The sequence below is a fragment of the Rutilus rutilus genome, assembly GCF_951802725.1.
Source record: "Rutilus rutilus genome assembly, chromosome: 18".
NCBI classification, from domain to species: domain Eukaryota; kingdom Metazoa; phylum Chordata; class Actinopteri; order Cypriniformes; family Leuciscidae; genus Rutilus; species Rutilus rutilus.
This window is the reverse complement of record NC_140231.1, coordinates 24,534,595-24,562,141: the sequence shown is the minus strand read 5'-3', so window position 1 is coordinate 24,562,141 and position 27,547 is coordinate 24,534,595. Positions and strand designations below refer to the sequence as shown.

At 37.5% G+C, this 27,547-nt stretch overlaps 1 protein-coding gene across 1 annotated transcript; it reads right to left on the bottom strand.

The window, feature by feature from the left end:
* Positions 1-88: 88 nt before the first annotated feature.
* Positions 89-27,493, bottom strand: mamdc4 (MAM domain containing 4). The gene is made up of 28 exons (XM_084386742.1): positions 27,147-27,493; positions 13,615-13,710; positions 13,368-13,529; positions 11,167-11,292; positions 10,778-11,011; positions 10,127-10,252; positions 9,801-9,956; positions 8,959-9,059; positions 8,635-8,790; positions 8,430-8,520; positions 8,186-8,302; positions 7,960-8,058; positions 7,738-7,875; positions 7,514-7,653; positions 6,977-7,079; positions 6,750-6,854; positions 6,516-6,647; positions 6,238-6,365; positions 5,786-5,999; positions 5,453-5,590; positions 5,242-5,366; positions 4,999-5,089; positions 4,023-4,172; positions 3,770-3,895; positions 2,066-2,190; positions 1,872-1,971; positions 1,508-1,701; positions 89-830 (listed from the first exon to the last, which is right to left on the bottom strand). The coding sequence occupies exons 1-28, from the start codon at positions 27,202-27,204 to the stop codon at positions 792-794; spliced, it is 3,570 nt and encodes a 1,189-aa protein (XP_084242868.1). The 5' UTR covers positions 27,205-27,493; the 3' UTR covers positions 89-791.
* Positions 27,494-27,547: the final 54 nt, after the last annotated feature.

The following is a 27,547-nucleotide window of genomic DNA, read 5'->3' as shown; positions in this document are numbered from 1 at the left end:
GAGAGAGAGAGAGAGAGAGAGATTGAAATGTCTCAATACTATTAAGAAATTAAGATATCCTTTGAGAGAATCTGTTTAATAATATTTCTATTAATTGCATATTACACTTTTTACATAAATACTCAATTTAATTCGACGTACAAATATGCAGAATGGTAATACAATATACAATTTAACATATTGTAAACCCCTCTTATCATTACAAAAGGGACCTCAAATAGTTAATTTAGTTAAATTTTTACCATAACAAAAACTGCATTGTACTCCTAAAAATATAGTGCATTCTTTTGGATCTCTGTTATTTTGCAGTAGAGAGAATCCATTAAGTGAAAGACCATCCACAGGCTAGATCTTTCTCAGTGATGATAGCCATGATGAACCCAAACCACTTGAACCTCAAAAACCTTTAGCAATATATGGACATCAAATACCAGAACCTCTAAGGCTGTTCTGTTTATTGTATATCAAATATTAAATTGCATTGAATTGGATTACTTTTTGGATAATGTAATTTTTTTCCTGTGATGGAATACAGACTTTCTTACCAGTTGAGTAAAATATAAGTAATTGTAAGAAGCAGACTTATGTATTATTTTACCCCCATATTTTACTCATAGTGAAGATAACTCTATATCTTTTGGTTAGCATCAGTGTTAGCATGTTGGGTGTGGTTTTGCATGTGTTATGACCGGGCTAGTCCTGCCATGGCGACACAAGCAGTTCTCCTGCTGTGATGTCGACCGTTTTGCTTGAAGGCTGCCAGTTGGTGGCGCAGTCACCACAATAACCTCCTACGGACCAGTATTCTCACGCACCTCCTCCGGACGTTCCTGTAACCAGCAAACACACAAAAAGAGATTTTAATATTACGCACAGTTTAGATTATTAGAGATTACAGTAAACCCATATGGCCTTCTTTAATCTGAGGAATACAAAACGTGAAATTTTGAAGAATTTACTGGTCGTTCTTTTCCATGCAGTTACAATGAATGGGGGACTGGAGCTTTCAAGCTTAAAAAATTATGCAAAATCACCATAAAAGTATCCATATATGACTTCTTAAGCCTTCAAGTCGTATTATAGCGTCCGGGTGTGAAACATAACACATTTAAAATGTATTCCTTTGTGTTCTACAACAGACATGAAGTCATAAAGTTTGGATTGGGTGAGTAAATTATTGAAGCTTGTTTCCGCCACGGAATAAAAATATAATTGTGACCTTTTTTTAATCTCATAATTCGAGTTTACATCTAAACATCTAAAAAGTCAGATTTGCAGGATATAAAATCGCAATTCTGACTTTTTTTCTCGCAATTGCAAGTTTATATCGCGCAATTCTTCTCTCAGAATTGCGAGTTTATATCTCACAATTCTGAGAGAAGAATTGCGCGATATAAACAATTTCTGCAATTGCGAGAAAAAAAATCTGAATTGCGCTTTTATTATATCTTAAAGCTTTTAAGAATCTTAAACACAAAATAAGAACATGTACAGCCAGGTAACTTACAGTATCTCCAGAATCAAACAGTTCATTGCCAAAGCCAGTGCAGCTTATGTGCGATCCGTTTGAGGTCTCTATTGAGGCATTGGCATTATGTTTAGTCTTCATGTAGAACACAAACAAGGCAGTGAGAATCAGTAAGAGCAGAATGACGAACACAACAGAGGCTACAATGGTTCCGGTGTTGTCAGATGATGAGGCTGTAAATACAAAGATTTTCATGCATCACTATATATAAGGTTTTCACACCGATCACTTTCCAATTCACACATACTTATAGGTATAATGGTAACAAGAATACATAAAGAATCTGAATGACACTAAGGTAAAAACAAATCGGAAGAATTCTTGCTAGATGAAGAACTCTTACTTTGGTCAGTCTTCTGCCCAGCACAGTTCACCCCAACCGTGTACCGTATGTCATCCAGGGCAAGAAAACCCTTCTCTCCTTTAAATCCCTCTAGTACAATCTACCTCCCATTAAATCACACACACAATCATTATAATCAAAGTCAAATTCATGCAGAACCAATAAGAACATTGAATAAAGTAGGGTTTGGTCACCTGGTACTCGGTTTCTGAGGTGATATTGACACTAAAGTAGTTCCAGTTTCGTCCTCCCTCATGCAGCATCAGTAATTCTTGTTTGGATTCTTCAGACAGCCTCCATACTATGAGTTTGCTGTCATCTTCAGAAGAAAGCAATATAAATAATCATTATTAAATTATAATTATTATTGTTTTTATCCAATGCAACTTGCAGTGCATTTTACAGGATATGTAATAGCCTAGCTGGATGCTAGTTTTAAAGGGGTGGTATAATGCCCTTTTCACATGATGTAAAATATATCTCTGATGTCCCCAGAGTGTGTGTGTGAAGTTTTAGCTCAAAATACCCCACAGATATTTTTATATAGCATGTTAAAGTTGTCAATTTTTGAGGGTGAGCAAAAACGCACCGTTTTGTGCCTGGCCCTTTAAATGCAAATGAGCTGCTGCAGGGGGCGGAGCTTCAAGAGCTCGTGTGTGTTAGCAGCTGCAATTACCTCACGCAGACACACTAAAATGATAGAAACTGTTCTGCCTTTAATGTTAAAACGGAGTCAGACAAAGATGGAGAAACTCAAGAAGAAGTGACATCATGTAGAATGCAACAGGACGTCTCTGAATGGTTAGTTGATGAATTTATGTTGCTGATGTGGAGTTAACTATCTTCAATTAGCATATTCTGTCATGATAATCTATAAATCGCTCGTATAGGAACTGTTGTGAGATGCCTACAGAGTGACATGCTATTGCATGTGAAAAGATGGATGCTACAGTTTGAGCTGACTCACAAATGTACTCTTATACAACAACTTTTCCTCTTCTCAACATGGACTGCGTGTTCCCGGGGGCGGGGTTTATGTATATTTTAGGGTTAGTGATGTCACTAACCCTGGAGGAATGTCGTGTAGTCCCTTCCAGCCATTTGTTGTAGTCATTTTCTTTAAAAGCAAATATCTCCCTTTGCTTTGAACTTTAAGCGTTGTAACTTTGCAGGTGTTGTTTATGCTCAAACAGCAATATTACACACTAACTAAAGTTAGAAAAGTGAATTCATAATCAACCACCCCTTTAAGGAAAAGTTTGGATCAAATAAGCTGTATAATTGCCAGAAAGATTTTTTGATAGATATTTTAGTAGCTATGCTGCCGTTTATGTTTCGAAAAGAAGTCTCTTATGTTAACCAAGGCTGCATTATTTGATCCAAAATACAGTAAAAACAGTAATATTGTGAAATATTGTTTTCTATTTTAATGTAGTTTCAAATTTATTGGAATAATTTATTCCAGTGATGATAAAGCTAAATTTTCAGCATCCAATCCTCAAGTCCTCAGTGTCACATGATCCTTCAGAAATCATTCTATCCTGATTTTGGTGCTCAAGAAGCATTTCTTATTTTTATCAATGTTGAAAACAGTTGTGCTGCTTAATATTTTTGTGGAAACTGTGATGCATTTTTTCCAGGATTCTTTGATGAATAGAAAGTCAAAAGAATAGTATTTATTTGAAATATAAATATTCTGTAATATTCTCTCTTTACTGTCACTTTTGATCAGTTTTATGTGTCCTTGCTAAATAAAAGTATAATTTTTGTTTGAAAAAAAAATCATACTGACCCCAAACTTTTGATGTCACTGACACTAATTTAGGCTTATCAAAGACTAAATTACTGAGGTAATAAACAACCAAAACTGATAATTTGATAATATAGATGTGGCATACATATGGTTGGCTGATAAACCCATAAGCTCAGGCAGGTTCCTTTGGTTGGTGCCAGGTGAGGGCTCAGCAGCCAGGCATTCCGATTAGCGGTGTCCCGCTGGGAGTTAGGAAGGACCAGGAAGTGTCCTGGAGTTATAAAGGAGACTAAATTACATCCACTTCCTCAAAACAAATGAGGCTGTGACATTGAGTTTTCACATTCTCTACTTAGCAACAAACACTTTTTAGTATGAGCGTAAAGCGCATAAATCACCTTCTTCTGTATACAGTGTGTGGTCATGTGCTGGTGTGCTGTAGAACATCTCAGCTTGCGCACTGGTCAGGTCCCAGTCTAACCAGTCTACAGATGCCTTCTGAGTGTTGGACCAACCACAGAAACCTTTCTCGAAATCACAGACGCTATCTGGAATGCACACACAAATAACCAAACAACAACAAAAACTTAAATCTTAGCTATTTTATAGATAATGTAATAATAAACAGCATATAAATAAGTAGACAAATAAGTTGATGTTATTTTATATTGAACAATAATATATATTTATTCAATTACGTGCATTTATTTATTATTAATTAAAAACAATTTTTACACAATTGTTCAAAAGTTTGGGGCCAGTAAGCTATTTTTTAAAGAAATTAACATTTTATTCAGCAAGAATACATTAAATTGATCAAAAGTGACCGTAAAGACATTTGTAATGTAACAAAAAAATACTATTTAAAATAAATGCTGTTCTTTTAGAACATTCTATTCATCAAATAATCCAAAAAAAGAATATATACCAGAGTTTCCACAAAAATATTAAGACGCAAAACCATTTTCAATATTGATAATGAAAATAAATGTTTCTTGAGCAGAAAATCAGCATAATTAGAATGATTTCTGAAGGATCATGTGACACTGAAGACTGGACAAATGATGCTGAAAATTCAGCTTTGTCATCACAGGAATAAATTAAATTTTAAAATAGAAAAAAGTTATTTTATATCGTAATACTACTTCACAATACTACAGTTTCTACTGTATTTTTGATTAAATAAATGCTGCTTTGGTGAGCAAAATAGACTTTACAGCCCCCAAACTTTGAACCGTAGAATATATATTGTCAATTTTTTAAGCAATATATATTACAAGTTATAGATGAAAAGTAGGTGGAGAAGGTGCTTGTGAAAGTAAATGGGGTTAATTTTGATTTCATGTTGACTTTAACTTTGGTTTTAATTCAAACCTGGTGTGGGGCAGCTGTGGGTCGAGTAGGTGATGTCATCAATGGCAATAAAACTCAATAAGCCTCCTTCACCCTTCACCTCAAACTGCAGCTGAATCACAAAGATGCATCAAATCTTTACACACATCCAGACTCACACCCAGACCATTTATTAAGCATAACAAGCTAACGAAACAGGTGTAATTGTGATACCTTGGCAGGTCATTTACATTGCTAATCGGGCTAAGGCAGCAGATCACTTACCTGCCAGTCCCCATGCCAGCTGATGTTCCCTTGGCCATGACGCCAGGCATGTCCCTGCACGACGCTGCTGGAGAATATCTGTATCAAGTCTCCATCAGATGGCTTCACATAGACATTCAGCGTGCCTGTGTGTGTGGGGATACATATGGTAGTTACTTGAAAATGAATAGGTGTGTACACACAACACAAATATGAGATCATGTTCTCTTACCTGGATTTTCTCCTCCTGTATGGTACCAGAAGTGTACACATTCGGTGTGAGTCAAACCTCTGCGCACAGGTGAGGTCAAGGTGGTCACACTGCCCTGGGGAAGGACATCCACACCGCTATGGGCCAGCATGTAGAACCCTAGTCACAACATACTATATATCATTCCTTTAAACTAATCTAGCTAAAATAAAATAGAAAACATAGCTAGTAATCTATATCTTAAACAAGGTTAAGCAACATTGTGAGCTGGATCACAAACACTGCCGCTGCAACAGTTTAGCGAATTAGCTCAAACTTCTCACCAATTTTCTCTCATTTTCAAATTTCCCTTACCCTTTTCTGTTTCCAGGCTGTGGTCGGTCTCAGGTCCAGTTTTGTGTAATGCCCAGCTCTGGTGTATCCACCTGGCTTTTTCAGAACTGGTATAGCCACAAGTCTGACTCTCAAACGAGCACATAGTGGGCAAAGAACATGGTCCCGTCACAAACGCCACATCATCTAACGCCAACTGACCATCAAAACCAGAGCGAGTCGCCTCAAACACCAGCTACATAAGCGAGATGAATGAATGACAAGAAAATTCAATTAAAGGAATTCTCAGAGAAATTTAATACTGAAAATGTTAAACATCCCTTTTCACAGTCATAAAATAGTTAAAAGAACCAGTTTAATCACTAAAAATCTTCTAAGCCAATATATGTGGCCATTTACAGAGTCATTATGTGTTTTGCTGGGGCTTTTGCTGACAATTATGCGTTAGGCGTGTAAACAACTTTTGTGTGCACCTGGAAAGCAGAGAGCTGAGGAGGCACGGGGCAATGGCCCTCATGCCAGACGTTGCCATGGGCACCGCTGCGCATCCACAACAGCTCTTCTGAGCCATCAGCAAATAGCCGCTTTACACTGAGAGTGCCTTGGAAAGAGATGAATGATGAAACAAATGAATTATAATGAAGTGTAAAGTTTGAGTCAGTTTCTCAGCACAAGCTGTAGGACCTTCTGGTCACACAATGACTGAGAAACTCATATTTTATGAAGCTGGGAATAAGGTGTTCAGATCCACCTGTGTTTGGCCCGTAGAGTTTGTAGAAGAAGGACAGACAGTGCTCTGTGTTACTATACTGTCTGATGGAGAGGAGACGTCCAGAGAGACCTTGCAATGAAGTGTTCCACAAATCCACCACCAGACTCCTACCTGAGAAAGAGAGAGATAAGTGAAGAAAGATGTTTGTATGATGATGATATAATAGCCAAATATAATTCACTCAAAATTAAGCAACATTAAAAGGCTCCTGACCAACATGGATAGTGTGGTCCATTCCAGTATGAAGACTCCAGTCATAATTATCCGTTTGGTCCTGGTACCACCCGCACAAATTTACCTCAAAATTACATGATACATCTGTTATAGGGAAAACAATAGATAATAATGCAAAGATGGAACAAAAAAAACAAAAAACAAATCATTTAGAGACAATGAAAATGAAGCATGTAAAATAATGTTGATTATTTGTATCCGCTCACCACCAGAGGGGATATACAAAGGAGAACAGTAAACAAAATACACATCCTTCACTGCAATCTGGTTACTTGGGGAGAGCTCCTCAGAACGGGCCATGAACTCAAACTGAGAAAGACAATAGATAGATAGACGGACAAATAGACAAAAACAGAGGTGATAAGATATATGACAGAAGAAGGATAGATACAGACAGATAGATAGATGATAAATAGATAGATAGACAGATACAGACAGATATACACATAGATAGATAGATAGATAGAGACAGACAGATAGATAGATACAGACAGATATATATATATACAGATAAATAGATAGATAGATACAGACAGATATATAGATACAGACAGATATATATATATACAGATAAATAGATAGATAGATACAGACAGATATAGAGATATTTATATATCCAGATATATAGATAGATACAGACAGATAGACAGATAGATAGATAGATAGATAGATAGATAGATAGATAGATAGATAGATAGATAGATAGATAGATAGATAGATAGATAGATAGATAGATAGTCTACCTGAAAGCGATTATCTCTTGCTCCAATATAGACTTCCTCCTTTAGCCAAGTTCCTGCCGTCTCATTGGTCCTTCCAGCAAACTTCCACAGCACAGGATGAGTCCCAAACACACTGTCTACAACATACACTGCCAGATCACCTGCAGAGAGAGGAAGAGAATCTATAGTCTAACATCACGCAAACTAACAGAGGAGAGACAGGTGTATTACAGCTGATGTTGTACCTATGTGTGGGTTACTGCCACTGAGACTGTAGGAGAACTGAAGGGTGCACGCTGGACCTGATGGACCCAGGAGAGGGGTACGAGTTTGAGCTTCACTTAACTGCTGCCCAGGAGCACCAGTCACAAACAGGAACTCTTCTGATGACACACACACATACACAAATTACATTCAATTATCTAGCATTTTCTTAATTCCATCATGCTAAAAAAAAATGTGTTTACCTTGAATGAAGGTGTCATTATACTTTTTTAGCTTCCAGGCCTGGCTCCCTATACTAGTATCTGTCCAGCCAGAGCTTCCCATCTCATATGAGAAGTCCCCTATGTACACAACATTAACATAGACCCTCAATGTGTGATTAAGATGTACATGTGTACACTTGTATACACCAAAACAATCATGCAAATACACTTAACATGCACACATATTTGTATAGGTGGTACTCACCACACTGAGCTTCATCTTCTCCAGCAGGACAGTCCTTGTGAAAGTTACAGATTTTCAGACTGTCCTCTATGCAAGGTTTAGCGGGAGGCTTTGGAAATGCTGGACAGGACATTGATTCTGTATAAAAGGCAATGAAACAGAAAGACACTCTATTGAATTGTTTTGTAAATTTACAGACAAATATGTAGGTAAACAGAGTTGTGGTGTATAATCGACGTAGACAGGCAAAAAAATCAGAGAGTACCATTGGATAAGATGCACTCAGGGGACAACACAATATCATCAATAGCGATCCCTCCATAAGAATAGTCTCGAATGGCAGCAACAAATAGTATCTGATTGGGGAAAGTTCAATACATTAGACAGCATTTATGACTGCAGTGTGATAAAAAAGCTGAAAACTTCTGAGATCAGAGTGATGATGTCAGAGGAGCAACGAGTTCAAGTACCTGGAACGTGCTATTGACGACAAACTCCACCTCAGCCTTTACCCACAAGTCCCCAAGAGCACCTCCACGTTCCCACACAGGATAAATCTCCGTCCCGACCACCAACACAGACAGTCCGCCCGAAACTCGGCCAAACTGATGTGTGTACATTATCATCTGTAATTATGAACAATGGGTGTAAAGTGTAAGCCTATAGACACCGAGACGTCCCCTAATCCTGCGTATGTGGTTACAATCCTGATAAAAACGAGTGCATTAAGTTGAAGTTGTGCCTTTATTGTCATGCTACTGCACCATTTAATAAGCATTTGGTACTATACATACCCGGCAAGGATGTGTGTCATTGGTTGGTGCCAGGGGCGGGCTTTGAAAAGACGTCCAATCTTTCTTCAGGATGTCCGGCTTGGTTACATATAAGAAATGTCCTGAAGAGTAATTATTTATTGACTTATTTTGAGACTTCAATACACATGTCAGTATTATCTTTAACAAAAAGCAGCAATAAACCCAACTAGGAAAAACTAACTAAAATACATTTTAAAATACATTTTCATGACTCTAAAACTATAAAAAATAAAATAAAAATGGTCACAAATTAAGTAAAGTTCTTGTTAAACTAATGTTCAAAAGTTTGGGGTTGGTAAGATTTTTTAATGTTTTTGAAAGAACTATATTATGCTCACCAAGGCTGCATTTATTTAATCAAAAATACTGTAAAATATTGTAAAAAATATTATTATGATTTAAAATGTATTCCTGTGACGGCAAAGCTGAATTTTCAGCATCATTTTGATCCTTCAGAAATCATTCTAATATGCTGATTTGTTGCTCAAGAAACATTTATTATTATTATTATCAATTTTGAAACCAGCTGTGCTGCTTAATATTTTGTGTAAACTGTGATACAGAAATATATTTGATTAGTATAAAGTTCAAAAGAGAAGCATTTATTGGAAACAGAAATCTTTTGTAACATTATAATTGTCTTTACTGTCACATCTGATCAATTTAATTTAACCTTGCTAAATAAAAGTATTAATTTATTTTCAACGGTAGAGTACATGGTATATTATAAAACTTGAAACCATTCTAACCCACCTGCATTAAACATTGAAATGCGACTAGACGATATAGAGAAGAAAATAAATAATAATATATGCACATACCTGTTACTGTATTAGTTGAGTGGTCTCTACCAGGTCCTTTTCGAGGCTCAGAAAGTGATATATTCATCTGATTTGTCCTTGTCCATTTCAAGGATGATATTGTCCTTATGTCCCATCCACAAAGATCATCCTCAAAGTCACAGCTCATGTTCTGCTCTGTATATAATAAGTACACACCAATATAACAAACATTATCAGTGATTATGACTCCAGACCAGCAGTGGGCGATCTAGCACAGGAATCGAATGCACTGAAGACTAAATGAATTAACACATCTCATCATCAATACATCACTGATTTCTCTCACTAGATTCATGGTCTCTCACCACAGTTCTCTTCATCCGTTCCATCACCACAGTCATCCGTGCCGTCACACACTTTATAGTCCTCCACACATCCCTCCCGCTTACACTTCACAAAACCAGGAATGCATGTTCCACTCTCAGGGGGAACTGAAAGAGAGAGAGAGAATCCAAACGTCCTTATCACTGATGGTGTTATTCATCTAAAGCCCGGATGCCCAATTGTAGACTTTTAGATAGCAGATTTTAAATGCGATTAAAAATAAAATTCTATTTTTTTAGGATTCTCCGATTTATAGACAGTGTTAAGAACAGCATTTATTTGAAATAGAAATAATTAAACAGCATTGTAGATTTTCCTTTATACGTTATAAATTTTAATCAAATGATAAATTGTCACTTTGAAACTGCATTTTATGCATCAGACAATCACTAAATTTTACATGCAATCTTTCCAAAATTTTAAAATGGAAATACTTATTTAGGAATATGGATTTCAACTCCACGGCATGCCTAAAAATGCCCCTTAGCTGTTCTAATTCAGTGTAAACTAAGGCTTCTTGGGCCTTATTGCTTTAATAAAATAAAAACAAATAAAAAAATCTGGTTGTTCCAGCTTTTCTTGTGTAAATGTACAAAATAATATGTGAATGACCTTTTTCCATTTGTTCTTACCTGGCAGGGCACAATCTAGAAATTCCATGTGATCGACGGACACATCTCCCTGCTTCCCTTCACTGCGTCTGGAATGAAGCTGGATATGGAAAGGGCCCGGGATACGGCCCAGGTAGATGGTGGCCTCCCTCCAGCCTCGGACGCTGGAGCTCTCTGGCCTCCAAACCACAGCTTCCTTGCCGTTAGTTTGCAGCACTGACCCCCACAGAGGGGTGTCACCCAGCCCTGTGTAACCTAAAACACGCACAAACTGAATTCACAAGTGTTGAAGCAACACCTTTAGAGTTAGATGTGTCCCTTTCCTCCAAGTAATCTTCATTTAATACTACTCTACAGGTTAATTAGTCCATATTTGATGCAGTTTTGAATGTGCTAGTATGTGTGTGAACCTGAGTCCCAGATGAAGTATCTGAGCCGAAGGCGACAAGTAGGAGAGGAATGTTTTATTGTAGGGGACACAAGCACAGCAGTTCTCGGAGCATCTGAAGTCACAGCTGTCACTGCCATGAACCAGCCTGAGAAACACAGAAACATTACATGAAGAGAAACCTTGATAACACTTTACAATAAGATTCAATTTGTTAACATTAGTTAATGTGCAGGTATCATGATGTTACAATGAATACAACTTTTACAGCATTTAATAATCAGCCAAGGCCTAGTCATAGACTAAAATGCATGTTTGAGCTGTTTCAACTGAAAGCAACTTGCATTGACATATCTTAAAATATGTCAGTACCATTGTTTTGTCTCAAGATGCACACCAGTAATGTTTTTTTCTAAGGCACGTTTAAAAAAGCTAAGGCCTAATCCTGGCTTAATCTAAGCCCTGTCTGTGAAACCGACCAATTACATCACTTAAAAATTACACTACCATTGGTTGGTAAGATTTTAAATATGTTTTGAAAGTAGTCTCTTATATGCTCACCAAGGCTGCATTTATTTGATCAAAAATACAGTAAAAATCACAGCTGAATTTTCAGCATCATTACTCCAGTCTTCAGTGTCACATGATCCTTCAGATATCATTCTAATAAACTGATTTGCTGCTCAAGAAACATTTATTTGTATCATCAATGTTAAAAACAGTGTTGATTAAATGTTTGTGGAAACTATGATACAAAATTAAGGAATCCCTGATAAATAGAAAGTCCAAAAGAATAGCATTTAGGATTTGAAACAGAAATCTTTTGTTACATTTTAAAATGTCTTTACTGTCATTTTTGATCAATTTAATGCATCCTTGCTGAATAAAATATTAATTTCTTAAATAAAATCTTTCTGATCCCAAACTTTTGAACAGTGGTGTAGATTTTCCTCCTTCTAAATCACCAATACTAATTTAGAAAAACAAAATGTAATTTTGAAACTGCATTATGAATTAGAAAATGAAATCAATCACTCCAAAATATGCATTTCAATTTTTTTAATCAATGAGCTGAGCATAGACCTTATTCACAGCAGCGCCATCTTTGATTTTTAAAGGGATACTCCACTTTTTTCGGAAATATGCTCATTTTACAACTCCCCCAGAGTTAAACAGATGAGTTTTACCGTTTTAGAATCCATTCAGCCGAACTCCGGGTCTGACGGTACCACTTTTAGCATAGCTTAGCATAGATCATTGATTCAGACGAGTCCAGTAGCATTTCTTTCAAAATGACCAAAGAGTTTCAATATTTTTCCTATTTAAAACTTGACTCTTCTGTAGTTAAACCGTGTACTAAGATCGACGGAAAATGAAAAGTTGCGATTTTCTAAGCCTATATGGCTGGGAACTACTCTCATTCCGGCGTAATAATCAAGGAACTGTGCGGCCGTACCATGGGTGCAGCAGGCGTAGTGATATGACGCAGCGCCTGAAAATAGGTCTAATAGGTTAGACAAACTTAGTCCCGGTCACGTTGGAAGAAGTTACCGAGCTGGGGACTATTTTTAGGCGCTGCGTCATATCACTACGCCTGCTGCACCCATGGTACAGCCGCACAGTTCCTTGATTATTACGCCGGAATGAGAGTAGTTCCTAGCCATATAGGCTTAGAAAATCGCAACTTTTCATTTTCCGTCGATCTTAGTACACGGTTTAACTACAGAAGAGTCAAGTTTTAAATAGGAAAAATATTGAAACTCTTTGGTCATTTTGAAAGAAATGCTACTGGACTCGTCTGAATCAATGATCTATGCTAAGCTATGCTAAAAGTGGTACCGTCAGACCCGGAGTTCGGCTGAATGGATTCTAAAACGGTAAAACTCATCTGTTTAACTCTGGGGGAGTTGTAAAATGAGCATATTTCCGAAAAAAGTGGAGTATCCCTTTAACGGTAATGAAAGCGAGGAGAAATTTCAGTAGACAAAAAAATCCCGACAATATAGGAGCTGTGTAAAATTATAAGTGATCTTGGAGCTATATACAGCGGATGCCATTGAAAAAACCCCCCAAAAAACAACAACAGTAGGTCTATCCCTCACAGCCTCGTTTTCATAGGGCGCTGCTCTGAATAAGGTTTTCAGTTTAATTTAAGTTTTAATTAACACAAGTAAATGTATCACTGGATTTGGAAAGGCTTCATAAAAACAACGGAAGGGTAACCTGTAGAAGTGCCAGTGGTGAAGTCGGAGGACGGCCCACTGTCAGGGAGAGTGTTTCCTCTCTGCTGTCTCTGCCACATGTACACACCTTCTTCTGACTTTTCTTTCCATCCACACTTCCCCTCGTGCTCAAAATCACACACAAACTCTCGTCCTCGATAACCTGGTATTCAACCAATAAATAAGAACATATATCAAGAAACGAATTGACTGGATTCCAGAAGGTCTGAATAAGTTCAGTATCTTACCACAGTCTTGCTCATCACTACAGTCTTTACAGTCACAAACAAAATCACATCTGTCTTCTGGGGAGCCGCTGCAGTCTTCTCGATCCAGGGCTACAGCTGCCGAACATGAGTAATGATGAAGACACATAAATGGCCTTTCGCAGTTGTGTTTTTAGAATACAAAACATGGACATCACAGTGCTATTACTGTATGATTAGAGACATTATGAAAGCTTTTAGCAATTATACAATTCAAATGAAACATTATCACATATGATTTAGTTTTGCAATTACAAAACGAAACAACTTCATAGTTTTAAATAAATTAAAAATAAGATTTAAATGATTGAATATAAAGAGGCAAATCTTAGGAAAATCTAAGAGTTTTTGCTGGAAGTTTATTACTACACTGATAAAGAAAAAGCTATTAAAGTGCAGAAATCATATATTAGCCTAATGTTCAAATGTTTGAGGCAGGTTTTAGGATAGCCTGTGATTTTTTTAATGTTTAATTTAATAAAAACAGTAATATTGTGAAATATGATTACAATTGTATATTAAAGCTGCAAGCAGCGATGAAAGGGCCCTCGCACCCGTGCCATCAACACTCGGTGGTTTTAGGAAGACAGAGCATGGTTGGGAAATGTACATTTAAGGAGGTATATATAGTAAGAGTATGTCAAAGTCAGTTACAAAATGTTTTGTATAATGGTGATAATAGCATGCTTCATGACTCAGCTAAGTGTTGCTAGCATGTTTAGTCTGTTTCTAGCATGCTCAGTACACAATAATTATGTGGTTAGTACTGCATTACTGTGTTAACCATGTCAGTTTCTGTTACCAGTAGGTGGCGTTATGACTATAACTGAATATGAGCATGGATGTGTGTTCAGGACAGAACTCTTATCAAACGTGTGAAGTTTGGTGCAAATTGGACATTGCCTTCTTGAGTAACAACAAAGTCATGTTTCATTGAATTAGCATTCTTTAGCACTTAGCTAAGCATTGTTAGCATGTTTTAACATGTTTCTAGCATGTTTAGAACTCAATGGCATTTTTAACATGTTGCTAGAACGGCATCAACGTGTTAAACATGTCACTTCCTGTTGCCAGTAGGTGGCGCTATTACTATAACTGAACATTCTCATGCAGATGTGTTCAGGCCATGACTCTTATCAAAAGTGTGAAGTTTGGGGCAGATTGGACATTCCATGCCTGAGTTACAGCAAATTCCTATTTAATTGCAATAATAGCATGCTTTAGCACTTAGCTAAGAGTTTGCTAGCATGTTTTAGCATGTTTCTAGTATGTTGTTAACATGTTTAACACTTGCTGGCACTTTTTTATATGTTATTAGGAGTCCATAACAGTGTTAAACATGTCACTTCCTGTTGCCAGCAGGTGGCGCTATGACTGTAACTGCATATAAGCATGGTCATGTGTTCAGGACAGAACGCTTATCAAAAGTGTGAAGTTTGACGCAGATTGGACATTCCATGCCTGAGTTACAGCAAATTCATATTTAATTGCAGTAATATCATTCTTTAGCACTTAGCTAAGTGTTTGCTAGTATGTTTTAACATGTCTCTAGTATGTTGGTAGGATGTTTAGCACCTACTGGCATTTTTTTATATGTTATTAGGAGTCAAGAACAGTGTTAAACGTCACTTCCTGTTGCCAGCAGGTGGCGCTATGACTATAACTAAATATGAGCATGGACATGTGTTCAAGAGATAACTCTTATCAAACGTGTGAAGTTTGGGGTAGATTGTACATTGCCTTCTTGAGTAACAACAAAGTCCTGTTTCATTGAATTAGCATGCTTTAACACTTAGCTAAGTATTGCTAGCATGTTTTAATATGTTTCTAGCATGTTTAGAACTCAATGGCATTTTTAACATGTTGCTAGAACGGCATCAACGTGTTAAACATGTCACTTCCTGTTGCCAGTAAGTGGCGCTATTACTATAACTGAATTTGAGCATAGACGTGTGTTCAGGCCATGATTCTTATCAAACGTGTGAAGTTTGGGGCAGATTGGACATTCCATGCCTGAGTTACAGCAAATTCCTATTTAATTGCAGTAATAGCATGCTTTAGCACTTAGCTGAGTGTTTGCTAGCATGTTTCTAGTATGTTGCTAACCTGTTTAGCACTTGCTGGCTCTTTTTTATATGTTATTAGGAGACCACAACAGTGTTAAACATGTCACTTCCTGTTGACAGCAGGTGGCGCTATTACTATAACTGAATATTCTCATGTAGATGTGTTCAGGCCATGACTCTTATCAAACGTGTGAAGTTTGGGGCAGATTGGACATTCCATGCCTGTGTTACAGCAAATTCCTATTTAATTGCAGCAATAGCATGCTTTAGCACTTAGCTAAGTGTTTGCTAGCATGTTTTAGCATGTTTCTAGTATGTTGTTAGCATGTTTAGCACTTGATGGCACTTTTTTTATATGTTTTTATATGTCCACAACAGTGTTTAACATGTCACTTCCTGTTGCCAGCAGGTGGCACTATGACTGTAACTGAATATGAGCATGGTCATGTGTTCAGGACAGAACGTTTATTAAAAGTTTGAAGTTTGGTGCAGAATGGACATTGCCTTCTTGCGTAACAACAACATCCTGTTTCATTGAATTAGCATGCTTTAACACTTAGCTAAGTATTGCTAGCATGTTTTAACATGTTTCTAGCATGTTTAGAAGTCAATGGCATTTTTAACATGTTGCTAGAATGGCATCAACGTGTTAAACATGACACTTCCTGTTACCAGTAGGTGGCGCTATTACTATAACTGAATATTCTCATGTAGATGTGTTCAGGACAGAACGCTTATCAAAAGTGTGAAGTTTGGGGCAGATTGGACATTCCATGCCTGAGTTACAGCAAATTCCTATTTAATTGCAATAATAGCATGCTTTAGCACTTAGCTAAGAGTTTGCTAGCATGTTTTAGCATGCTTCTAGTATGTTGTTAGCATGTTTAGCACTTGCTGGCACTTTTTTATATGTTATTAGGAGTCCATAACAGTGTTAAACATGTCACTTCCTGTTGCCAGCAGGTGGCGCTATGACTGTAACTGAACCAAGCGGCAACCTCCCCGTCTCTCTCTTGAAACCAATACGGAAGTAAGTTAAACTGCAATTCATTGACTGGCCGCTTGGCCTGGCTGCAGAAGTGAGTCAAATCTGTATCTCCCTCATGTTAAAATTACCAACTTTACAGCAGAAAAAAATATGTTTACAGCCTGGATCTCTATGTGGCTTTGGTCTATACAGCTAATTTTGCCCTTCATAACAACTGTGAGGGGGGTGAATTATTTTATAACTCGTCCGTTTAGTTGATTAATATTTAAATTTAAGGGTGTGGCCAGTGGCCACTTGAGTGACAGATGGATTGCCGCTGTCAGTGCTAGCCGTTTGTCTGCTGTTGTTCCTAGCCGTCACTTCACCTCAGCAAATGTTGCTGCTGAACTTGCCATCTCTGCAGTGTTTGTGCTTTTTTTCGGGATTATTTCATACAATTTAATACTTGGGTACAAAGCCCACGTCTTTGGATTCCGTCGTTATCGTTCGAGAGAACAACCAGCGCTGTATTTCAGTTGTTTTCCTCCGTGAACATGCACTAATGGATGTCTGACAATTTCGTTGCTTTTTTGGGGTTTTCAAATTTAAAACGTCAATAAATACTCGTTCGTTCTGCTCTCACGGAACAGATGGATTATAATATGCTTATGTACCGTCAGATGAAATCCTGCAGGCGTCGGCGCTTTCTCCGTCCATGCAATAAATGCACATGAATGAGCGCGGATTTTCTAGCGCATTTACTTGCACTTCAAAGGCAATATATCTATGGTTTAACCCATTTGAGAGACGGCCAAAATCAGAATTTAAAATGGACTGAATAAGCTCTCTACGAACTTGAGCAATGCCGCGCTGACGGACCATGAAAGAGTGACGGACATGTATGCACATAAATCACTGTCACACACAAACACTCTCGAAGTAATACACAGTCTCACTTGTAGTTGTAGCCATGCCTTTTAACTATTATAATATTTCGAAGGGCAAAAATAGGAACGTTTAACTGGCTTTACATCATCAGCTAACTCGATCACGTCGAGCTAGGTGATTTCAGATAGCCAGGTCAGCTCCACTCACGCCCCGCCTGTTTGCCTATTTTCTGTTATCCGGGAGTGACGCAAGGCCAAGATGGCGACGGCCGGCTCCGCCCACTTTAGGCTTCAAAAATGCTCTTCAGAAACCTACGGGTGACGTCACGGACACTACGTCCATATTTTTTTACAGTCTATGAACTGAACATGAGCATGGTCATGTGTTCAGGACAGAACTCTTATCAAACGTGTGAAGTTTGGGGCAGATTGGACATTCCATGCCTGAGTTACAGCAACTTCCTGTTTCATGGCGAAACATCGAAATTTGTCAGGCCGCCGAGGACCCGCCCTTCGACGAAAACTCAAGATCTTCGCAATTTAACGTCGCAAAGGCCTTAAGATTACACTCACCAAATTTGAAGATGATCAGATTAAAACTGTAGGAGGAGTTCGTTAAAGTACGAGGCCTGAAAATGGCAAAAACTGCACAAAAATCTGAGAGGAAGTTCAAAATGGCTGACTTCCTGTTGTGTTTAGGGCTATGCTCCAAGAGACTTTTTTGTAGGTATTAGGTCATTACATGTATGTACCGAATTTCGTGCACGTACGTGTAACGTTGCGGGAGGCGCACTCCGTTGAACTTTTATAGGTGGCGCTATCGAGCCATTTTGCCCCGTCCAATTCTGAAACCTATATCAGATGTAAATTTTCGCCAGTTCTGACGCGTGTGCAAAGTTTTGTGAGTTTTCGAGCATGTTTAGGCCCTCAAAAATGCAATTAAATGCGGAGAAGAATAATAATAATAATAATAATAATAATAATAAACAGAGCAATTCCAAGAGGGTCCTCACACCATCGGTGCTCGGGCCCTAATTAAAGCTGCAAGCAGCGATGAAAGGGCCCTCGCACCCGTGCCATCAACACTCGGTGGTTTTAGGAAGACAGAGCATGTTTGGGAAATGTACATTTAAGGAGGTATATATAGTAAGAGTATGTCAAAGTCAGTTACAAAATGTTTTGTATAATGGTGATAATAGCATGCTTCATGACTCAGCTAAGTGTTGCTAGCATGTTTAGTCTGTTTCTAGCATGCTCAGTACACAATAATTATGTGGTTAGTACTGCATTACTGTGTTAACCATGTCAGTTTCTGTTGCCAGTAGGTGGCGTTATGACTATAACTGAATATGAGCATGGATGTGTGTTCAGGACAGAACTCTTATCAAACGTGTGAAGTTTGGTGCAAATTGGACATTGCCTTCTTGAGTAACAACAAAGTCATGTTTCATTGAATTAGCATTCTTTAGCACTTAGCTAAGCATTGTTAGCATGTTTTAACATGTTTCTAGCATGTTTAGAACTCAATGGCATTTTTAACATGTTGCTAGAACGGCATCAACGTGTTAAACATGTCACTTCCTGTTGCCAGTATGTGGCGCTATTACTATAACTGAACATTCTCATGCAGATGTGTTCAGGCCATGACTCTTATCAAAAGTGTGAAGTTTGGGGCAGATTGGACATTCCATGCCTGAGTTACAGCAAATTCCTATTTAATTGCAATAATAGCATGCTTTAGCACTTAGCTAAGAGTTTGCTAGCATGTTTTAGCATGTTTCTAGTATGTTGTTAACATGTTTAACACTTGCTGGCACTTTTTTATATGTTATTAGGAGTCCATAACAGTGTTAACATGTCACTTCCTGTTGCCAGAAGGTGGCGCTATGACTGTAACTGAATATAAGCATGGTCATGTGTTCAGGACAGAACGCTTATCAAAAGTGTGAAGTTTGACGCAGATTGGACATTCCATGCCTGAGTTACAGCAAATTCCTATTTAATTGCAGTAATATCATTCTTTAGCACTTAGCTAAGTGTTTGCTAGTATGTTTTAACATGTCTCTAGTATGTTGGTAGGATGTTTAGCACCTACTGGCATTTTTTTATATGTTATTAGGAGTCAAGAACAGTGTTAAACGTCACTTACTGTTCCCAGCAGGTGGCGCTATGACTATAACTAAATATGAGCATGGACATGTGTTCAAGAGATAACTCTTATCAAACGTGTGAAGTTTGGGGTAGATTGTACATTGCCTTCTTGAGTAACAACAAAGTCCTGTTTCATTGAATTAGCATGCTTTAACACTTAGCTAAGTATTGCTAGCATGTTTTAATATGTTTCTAGCATGTTTAGAACTCAATGGCATTTTTAACATGTTGCTAGAACGGCATCAACGTGTTAAACATGTCACTTCCTGTTGCCAGTAGGTGGCGCTATTACTATAACTGAATTTGAGCATAGACGTGTGTTCAGGCCATGATTCTTATCAAACGTGTGAAGTTTGGGGCAGATTGGACATTCCATGCCTGAGTTACAGCAAATTCCTATTTAATTGCAGTAATAGCATGCTTTAGCACTTAGCTGAGTGTTTGCTAGCATGTTTCTAGTATGTTGCTAACCTGTTTAGCACTTGCTGGCTCTTTTTTATATATTATTAGGAGACCACAACAGTGTTAAACATTTCACTTCCTGTTGACAGCAGGTGGCGCTATTACTATAACTGAATATTCTCATGTAGATGTGTTCAGGCCATGACTCTTATCAAACGTGTGAAGTTTGGGGAAGATTGGACATTCCATGCCTGTGTTACAGCAAATTCCTATTTAATTGCAGCAATAGCATGCTTTAGCACTTAGCTAAGTGTTTGCTAGCATGTTTTAGCATGTTTCTAGTATGTTGTTAGCATGTTTAGCACTTGATGGCACTTTTTTATATGTTTTTATATGTCCACAACAGTGTTTAACATGTCACTTCCTGTTGCCAGCAGGTGGCACTATGACTGTAACTGAATATGAGCATGGTCATGTGTTCAGGACAGAACGTTTATTAAAAGTGTGAAGTTTGGTGCAGAATGGACATTGCCTTCTTGCGTAACAACAACATCCTGTTTCATTGAATTAGCATGCTTTAGCACTTAGCTAAGTATTGCTAGCATGTTTTAACATGTTTCTAGCATGTTTAGAAGTCAATGGCATTTTTAACATGTTGCTAGAATGGCATCAACGTGTTAAACACGACACTTCCTGTTACCAGTAGGTGGCGCTATTTCTATAACTGAATATTCTCATGTAGATGTGTTCAGGACAGAACGCTTATCAAAAGTGTGAAGTTTGGGGCAGATTGGACATTCCATGCCTGAGTTACAGCAACTTCCTGTTTCATGGCGAAACATCGAAATTTGTCAGGCCGCCGAGGACCCGCTCTTCGACGAAAACTCAAGATCTTCGCAATTTAACGTCGCAAAGGCCTTAAGATTACACTCACCAAATTTGAAGATGATCAGATTAAAACTGTAGGAGGAGTTCGTTAAAGTACGAGGCCTGAAAATGGCAAAAACTGCACAAAAATCTGAGAGGAAGTTGAAAATGGCTGACTTCCTGTTGTGTTTAGGGCTATGCTCCAAGAGACTTTTTTGTAGGTATTAGGTCATTACATGTATGTACCGAATTTCGTGCACGTACGTGGAACGTTGCGGGAGGCGCACTCCGTTGAACTTTTATAGGTGGCGCTATCGAGCCATTTTGCCCCGTCCAATTCTGAAACCTATATCAGATGTAAATTTTCGCCAGTTCTGACGCGTGTGCAAAGTTTTGTGAGTTTTCGAGCATGTTTAGGCCCTCAAAAATGCAATTAAATGCGGAGAAGAATAATAATAATAATAATAATAATAATAATAATAATTAAAGCTGCAAGCAGCATTTAGCGGGGTTCAAGCATTTAGGGTCTTTAAGCACATAAGGCAGTTTAGTGAGTTGTCTGAGTTTTTGTTTAGGATTTACAGGCTTTTGAGTGTTTTTTGCCATACCCATTTTCTAAATGATCCTGTTATGGCTACCCAATGGATAAAGTTAAAGTTTTTTATATAATTAATAATCTAGAGCTTCCAGAGAATTGTACTGCACTGGTATATTTCCGATCGGGCGAAAAACCTAGGACTAGTTCGCAAAAGTAGGTTTTTAACATAATCGCAAGTATTTAATGAACAAATTGATTGACAGCAGTAGTTCTTGAGGCAAAGTTGTTCAGTATGAGGAGATCTATCAAATGATATGCATCACATGATTACATAGCCGTAAAACCTGTTAGCATCAACTAGTGGCTGATTTTTCAAAATTCTTACAGACCTCTAGGGCCACGAGTCGAACATGCCCATCGAGTTTCGTTCTGATCGGCCTCCGTTAAGAGCAAACTAACAGCTTTGAATTAAAATGGTGAGGTATCCTGTTGTAAACATCAACCATGCCTGTTGACAGTTTTGTGGGAAGGGAATGAAAAGTTCTCAAATCCACAGCACAGCCTCAGACATAACATTTATATCCATGATCTGCCATTTTCACTATTGTCCTTGCTTGCTTCTTCACAATACCTGCAGATCTTCTGATGATTCGGCTGTGCAGGTCCACATTAACACTGCCTGGCCTAGAACATGGACTGGAAAATGCAAATTTGGGGGGTATAAATATTAATGATCCTGACTCCAACGTCACAGTCGGTGTTATGGTGGGATTCACTCATTTTTCAGCGGTCTTTTGCAAACAGGAGATTTACACATGAAGGAGGAAACAATGGTGTTTGAGGCTCACGGTATGTCAGTTCCATGTCCAGAACTCTTATCATTCAACTATGCCAAGATAAATACAGTTTTCAATTGTATGGCACCTGTAAAATAGATGATTAGTAATGTAATGCTTACTTGGAGTCTGAAATGGCTTTAACAAAAGAAGAAAAATATTCTTAGATTTCTGTTCATTCTAATCATGTACAAATAAAGTAGCACAGTAAGATTACATTTATTTGAATGCATTAGTGAGTGTGTGATTGTGCTGTGTGTGCAGCGTGTCAATACTAAAAGTGAAGGTGTAGTTGATATCTTTGGTGATAATATCTGTAGTAATCATAAAAAAACAATTAAGAAATAAAGAATTAAAATTACAAATAATATTCTATTAAGATATGAGTTACAATAACATGATTTGCAATAGTAATAATATCAATAATATATGCACAATACACACAGATTAGACTATCAGGTCTGTGTTTTACAAAAACATTAGTATTGCAGCCAATGTGAGTCTGTGGGATTTATAAACAGACAAAATATGATTTGAAATGTTATTTTAATTATTTTATTAAGTTTAAATAATATTTCAAATGGAAAAAAAAATGAAATATAATATTTTAGTGAGCAGAATGAACCAATGAGTGTTCTTCATCTGGTGGTTAAAATGTAAATGAAAACAATAATACTTAAACAATAATACTTAATACACTAACCATGCTTGAACACACACATGCACACACATTTTGTTGTAGATGGAGATATTTAAAATAAAAGATAGGTAACAAAATGATAATTGCAAATCTCCTCTGTATAACACCATTTTCAGATTTCAAATTAATCACTGAGAGGCAGAATTGTTCAAACTGAGAGCTCAGTACAAATGAAGTGATAAACTTTGACAAAACATGACTGTGTTATAATAGGTGATTTTCATGCAAGTAATTTGATATAGTCCAAAAACTAATGCAAAAGCACAGATGAAAATATTTTATTAAGTAGAATGTCCTGCAGAGGGCAGTAGAAGACCACTAATTGACTCACTTTCATTTGAAAGACTTTTTTATCCACCAGTAAAACAAAGCAGTTTCTCCATGTTCTTTCCATTAAGCATGCTTACACACACAGACACACACACAAACACAAACACATCCACACACACACACACACACACAAAGACAAATATGTTTTCAATGTTTTTAGGATGTGATATTGTGAAAATATCTTCATCTCCTCATCTTGAACAACTTTGCCTCAAGAATCACTAATGTCAATCAAACCGTTCATAATCATAATAAAAAAATAAAATATATACAAATATCATAATAAAAAAAACATCATAATAAAAAAGATTGCTTCTTAAAGCATTTGTTTATTTCCCAATACTGAAGCGAATTAAAAGATCATGCGTAATCCTGCTGCTCCCTCTAGTGGACAACAGTGGTATTATAGCTTACATTTTACAGTTGAGGTGTTTGAATGAATGAATGGGAATTTGTTTTATTACTTATATCTCAGGAACCAAAAGGCGAAAAATTCTGAAACTCAGAGCATAGATAGTGCTTGAGGAGCCCCGTTGAATGAGACCATCAAGGTGTTTTTGGGCGATTGGGGCTGGGAGTTATGACTGTTATAAGGCATATCTGTTCGGGCTATTATCTCTGGAATGCCCAGGGCAGATAACACCACATTTGAATCGAAGCTAGCCAAGGACGTGCCCTTTCCAACGAGCTCTTACACAATGTTCGGGGTGGTCTGGGTCGGCAGTAATGGCCGTTCAAAATCGGGGGTCCCGCGGGCTGGCGATGCGCGGGGGGCGCGCTCCCGAGGCCCGCGACGACACGTTTCGATCAAGAGCCCGGAGAGGTCCTCACCATCAAAATTTGAGCGCGCAACGACTTTCCGTTTTCGAGTTATGAATGAATTTGTATTCGGGGGCGTGGCTTAAATGCCGTTATACTTTCGTTTCATTTCATTCACTTACTTTCGTCCATTTCCATATCTCAGTGTAACACAATTGTCAATAGTAATACTCAATAGATGAGTTTTGACAAAATGTGATTGTAAATGTTAAAATAATGATTTTATAAAGTCTAAATATGAATTTTATAACAATATTAGGGAGTAGTATGATGAAATGACAGCAGGGGGCAGTAAAATACCACTTATTGGCTTAATATGTCATTATATTCATATAAAATCACCTTTTGAAGAAGTTAAACTTTTTTTCTGATAATTATTGATCTAGAGAGTTCAGAGAATTGTGCTGCACTGGTTTTGAACATTATGATATGAACATTATACGATAATAGATAGAAGACACCATTTACAGCAAATACAGGCAATTTACCATAGGAAATATATGGCTTTAAAGCATTTTAACAGTTATAGCGCCACCTATGCTCCGATCTCCATAAAAATGTCCATGCTTCTTTAGCATGTTATGTCACATATGCTCATCAATTTTTGTGAAGTTCTGAGTTTTCATTTAGGATTTATAGGCTTTTTAGTGTATTTTGCCACGCCCATTTTCTAAATGACCCTATTACAGCCATCCAAATGCAAAAGTTCAACTTTTTTTCGATAATTATTGATCTAGAGAGTCCAGAGAATTACCCTAGACTGGTCTGGTTCTGATCGGGCAAAAAAACAGGGACTAGTTCGCAAAAGTAGGTTTTTAACATGTTTGCGAATATTTAATGAACAGTTTGATTGACAGTAGTGGTTCTTGAGGCAAAGTTGTTCAGCATGAGCAGATCTATCAAATGATATGCATAATGTGACAATAAGTTTAACACCACGTGATTACAGAGCCATAAAACTCGTTAGCGCCAACTAGTGGCCGATTTCTTTCAAAAATCTTACATACCTCTAGGGCCATGAGTTGAACATGCCCATCGAGTTTTGTTCCGATCGGCCTCCGTTAACCTTGTCTAATAGGTGCTCAACTTCATTGGCCGATGGCGGCCATGTTTTTCGAGATACGCCAATGTCATCATAGATATACATGGCACCCTGGACCATGAGACTGCATACCAATTTTCAAGTCAATTGGACTAACGGTCAGGTGGTTATAGCCCTTTTCATGTTTTTTTCATGTTATAACGCCACCTAGTGTTCAATCGTCGCGATTTTTTTACTGTGACCCCAGATTGAACTCATACACATGTGTTCCGAGTTTGGTGAAAATATCTAATTTCGTTCATGAGTTATAACCATTTTAGTAAACTGGCTCCGCCTCCTGCGAACGTTTTGACGCCCCTTAGCAACCGTGGATCGAAATTTCAACTTTTTTTCGATAATTACTGATAATCAGACTCCAGAGAACATTTCTGCACTGGTTTGGTTCCGATTGGCCAAAAAAACCCTCTACTAGTTTGCAAAAGTAGGTTTTAGACAAAATTCAAAATGGCGGAAAAATTTGCATACCGGAAATGAAATTGAAGATATACATTTTGTCCGTCTTGAGACAAGGATTACAGTGATATAAGACACTTGAGTCTGTGACAAAGGGTTAAGGAGATTTAAGCAAAACCGTGATTTTTTTTGGTTTTTGGCACTATAGCGCCACCTATGGGCCAATCGGGGTCATACTCTCTGAACCTCTCCTCGATTTTTGTACTACCTTCTGGCCAAGTTTCAAGTCTCTAGCACTTACGGTTTGGGCTGCACGATGCGTTTTACGGCAGAAGAATAATAATAATAATAAAAATCAGTACAATTACAATAGGGTTTCAGCACTTCGTGCTTGAACCCCTAATAATAAACAGAGCAATTCCAAGAGGGTCCTCACACCATCGGTGCTCGGGCCCTAATTAGTTTCCTATTTGAAAATGTAATTTATTCCTGTGATGGCAAAGCTGAATTTTCAGCATCATCACTCCAGTCTTCAGTGTCACATGATCCTTCAGAAATCATTTTAATATACTGATTTGCTGATTAGTCTGAGTTTAGGCTTCATGTGGGTCAAGTAATAAAAACCACACGAATTTAAAAATCTTCAAGTCGTCACAAAGGTCTGTCTATTTAGTAATCACACACAGTACGCAGTCAAAGGTCTCTGATACACAAGTGTCAGATATGAGGCTGCATTCCTGTATACAAGGACAATGTAGAAAAGCAATGAGGTAAGATGCCAGACATTGCATTCTGTAAAATTTTAAGTACAATCAACTTGGATGTTTAAGTAGTTTCAACTTAAATTACATTAAACTAACTTAAAACATGAGTTGAATCTTGTACAACTTATTTTGATGAGTAAGAGCAGTGTAAAAACATAAGTTGTCATAACTTTTTGATCATAATTTTTGACAGCATTAGTCACGCTTCTGCAGCTATGACGAGTTTAGAAGAAAACAGACTGAATTACATTAATAATACAGTAATAAACACTGTAAAAAAAAATTACATCCCCAAGTCAAAAATTTTAAGTGGCCGATAACATCTAAATTTTTCAATTAGTCTGACGTATTATTTCTCATTGAGCCAATGTTAACAGACTATTGCAACAAGAATTTCACTTGGGCCAATTGAAAAATTTAGATGTTATCGGTCACTTGAAATTTTTGATTTGGGAGGGTTAGAATTTTTTTACAGTGAAGGTTTAATATTGATTTGATTTAATGGAGCTTATTTATAGAAATATTAGAAAATTTAACATCAAAATGTACAATCGAAAGAACTAAACATATAAATAAATTGAAACAAGAATTAAAAACACACTAACGTTTAATAGTACACATATTCAATGCTCGAAGCAGTCAACCAAAAAACCGTTACAACAATGAAAAGAACAAAAACACCAAGATCTCACCCCTCTGACAGACTTTCAGCATGAGACACACAAGGAGAATCCAGTGACATGTAGCCATCTTTGCTTTTGACACCAGAAGTCAGAACAAGAGCTGTTCTTCAGCATACAGTGAAGAAAAGCACTGCGCTGCAGCCACATATGAAGTTCTGAACTTCACCTGTGTCCCTCCCTCCTGATTCCACAGAGATAATACCTGGACTTTACATTTTAACCCTCAGACGAGTGCCAGATCCTTCCTTTAAAGCTGCTCAGCTCTTTTGGAAATATGCAGCACACCACAGACAGCTCAGTATATTTTGGCCTCAACACCAGATACTTTACCTAACAATGTTACTATTTAGCCAAAATGAACTTGCACATTCTGGTCTTACTAACAGTAGCAAATTGTAAACCATTTCTAG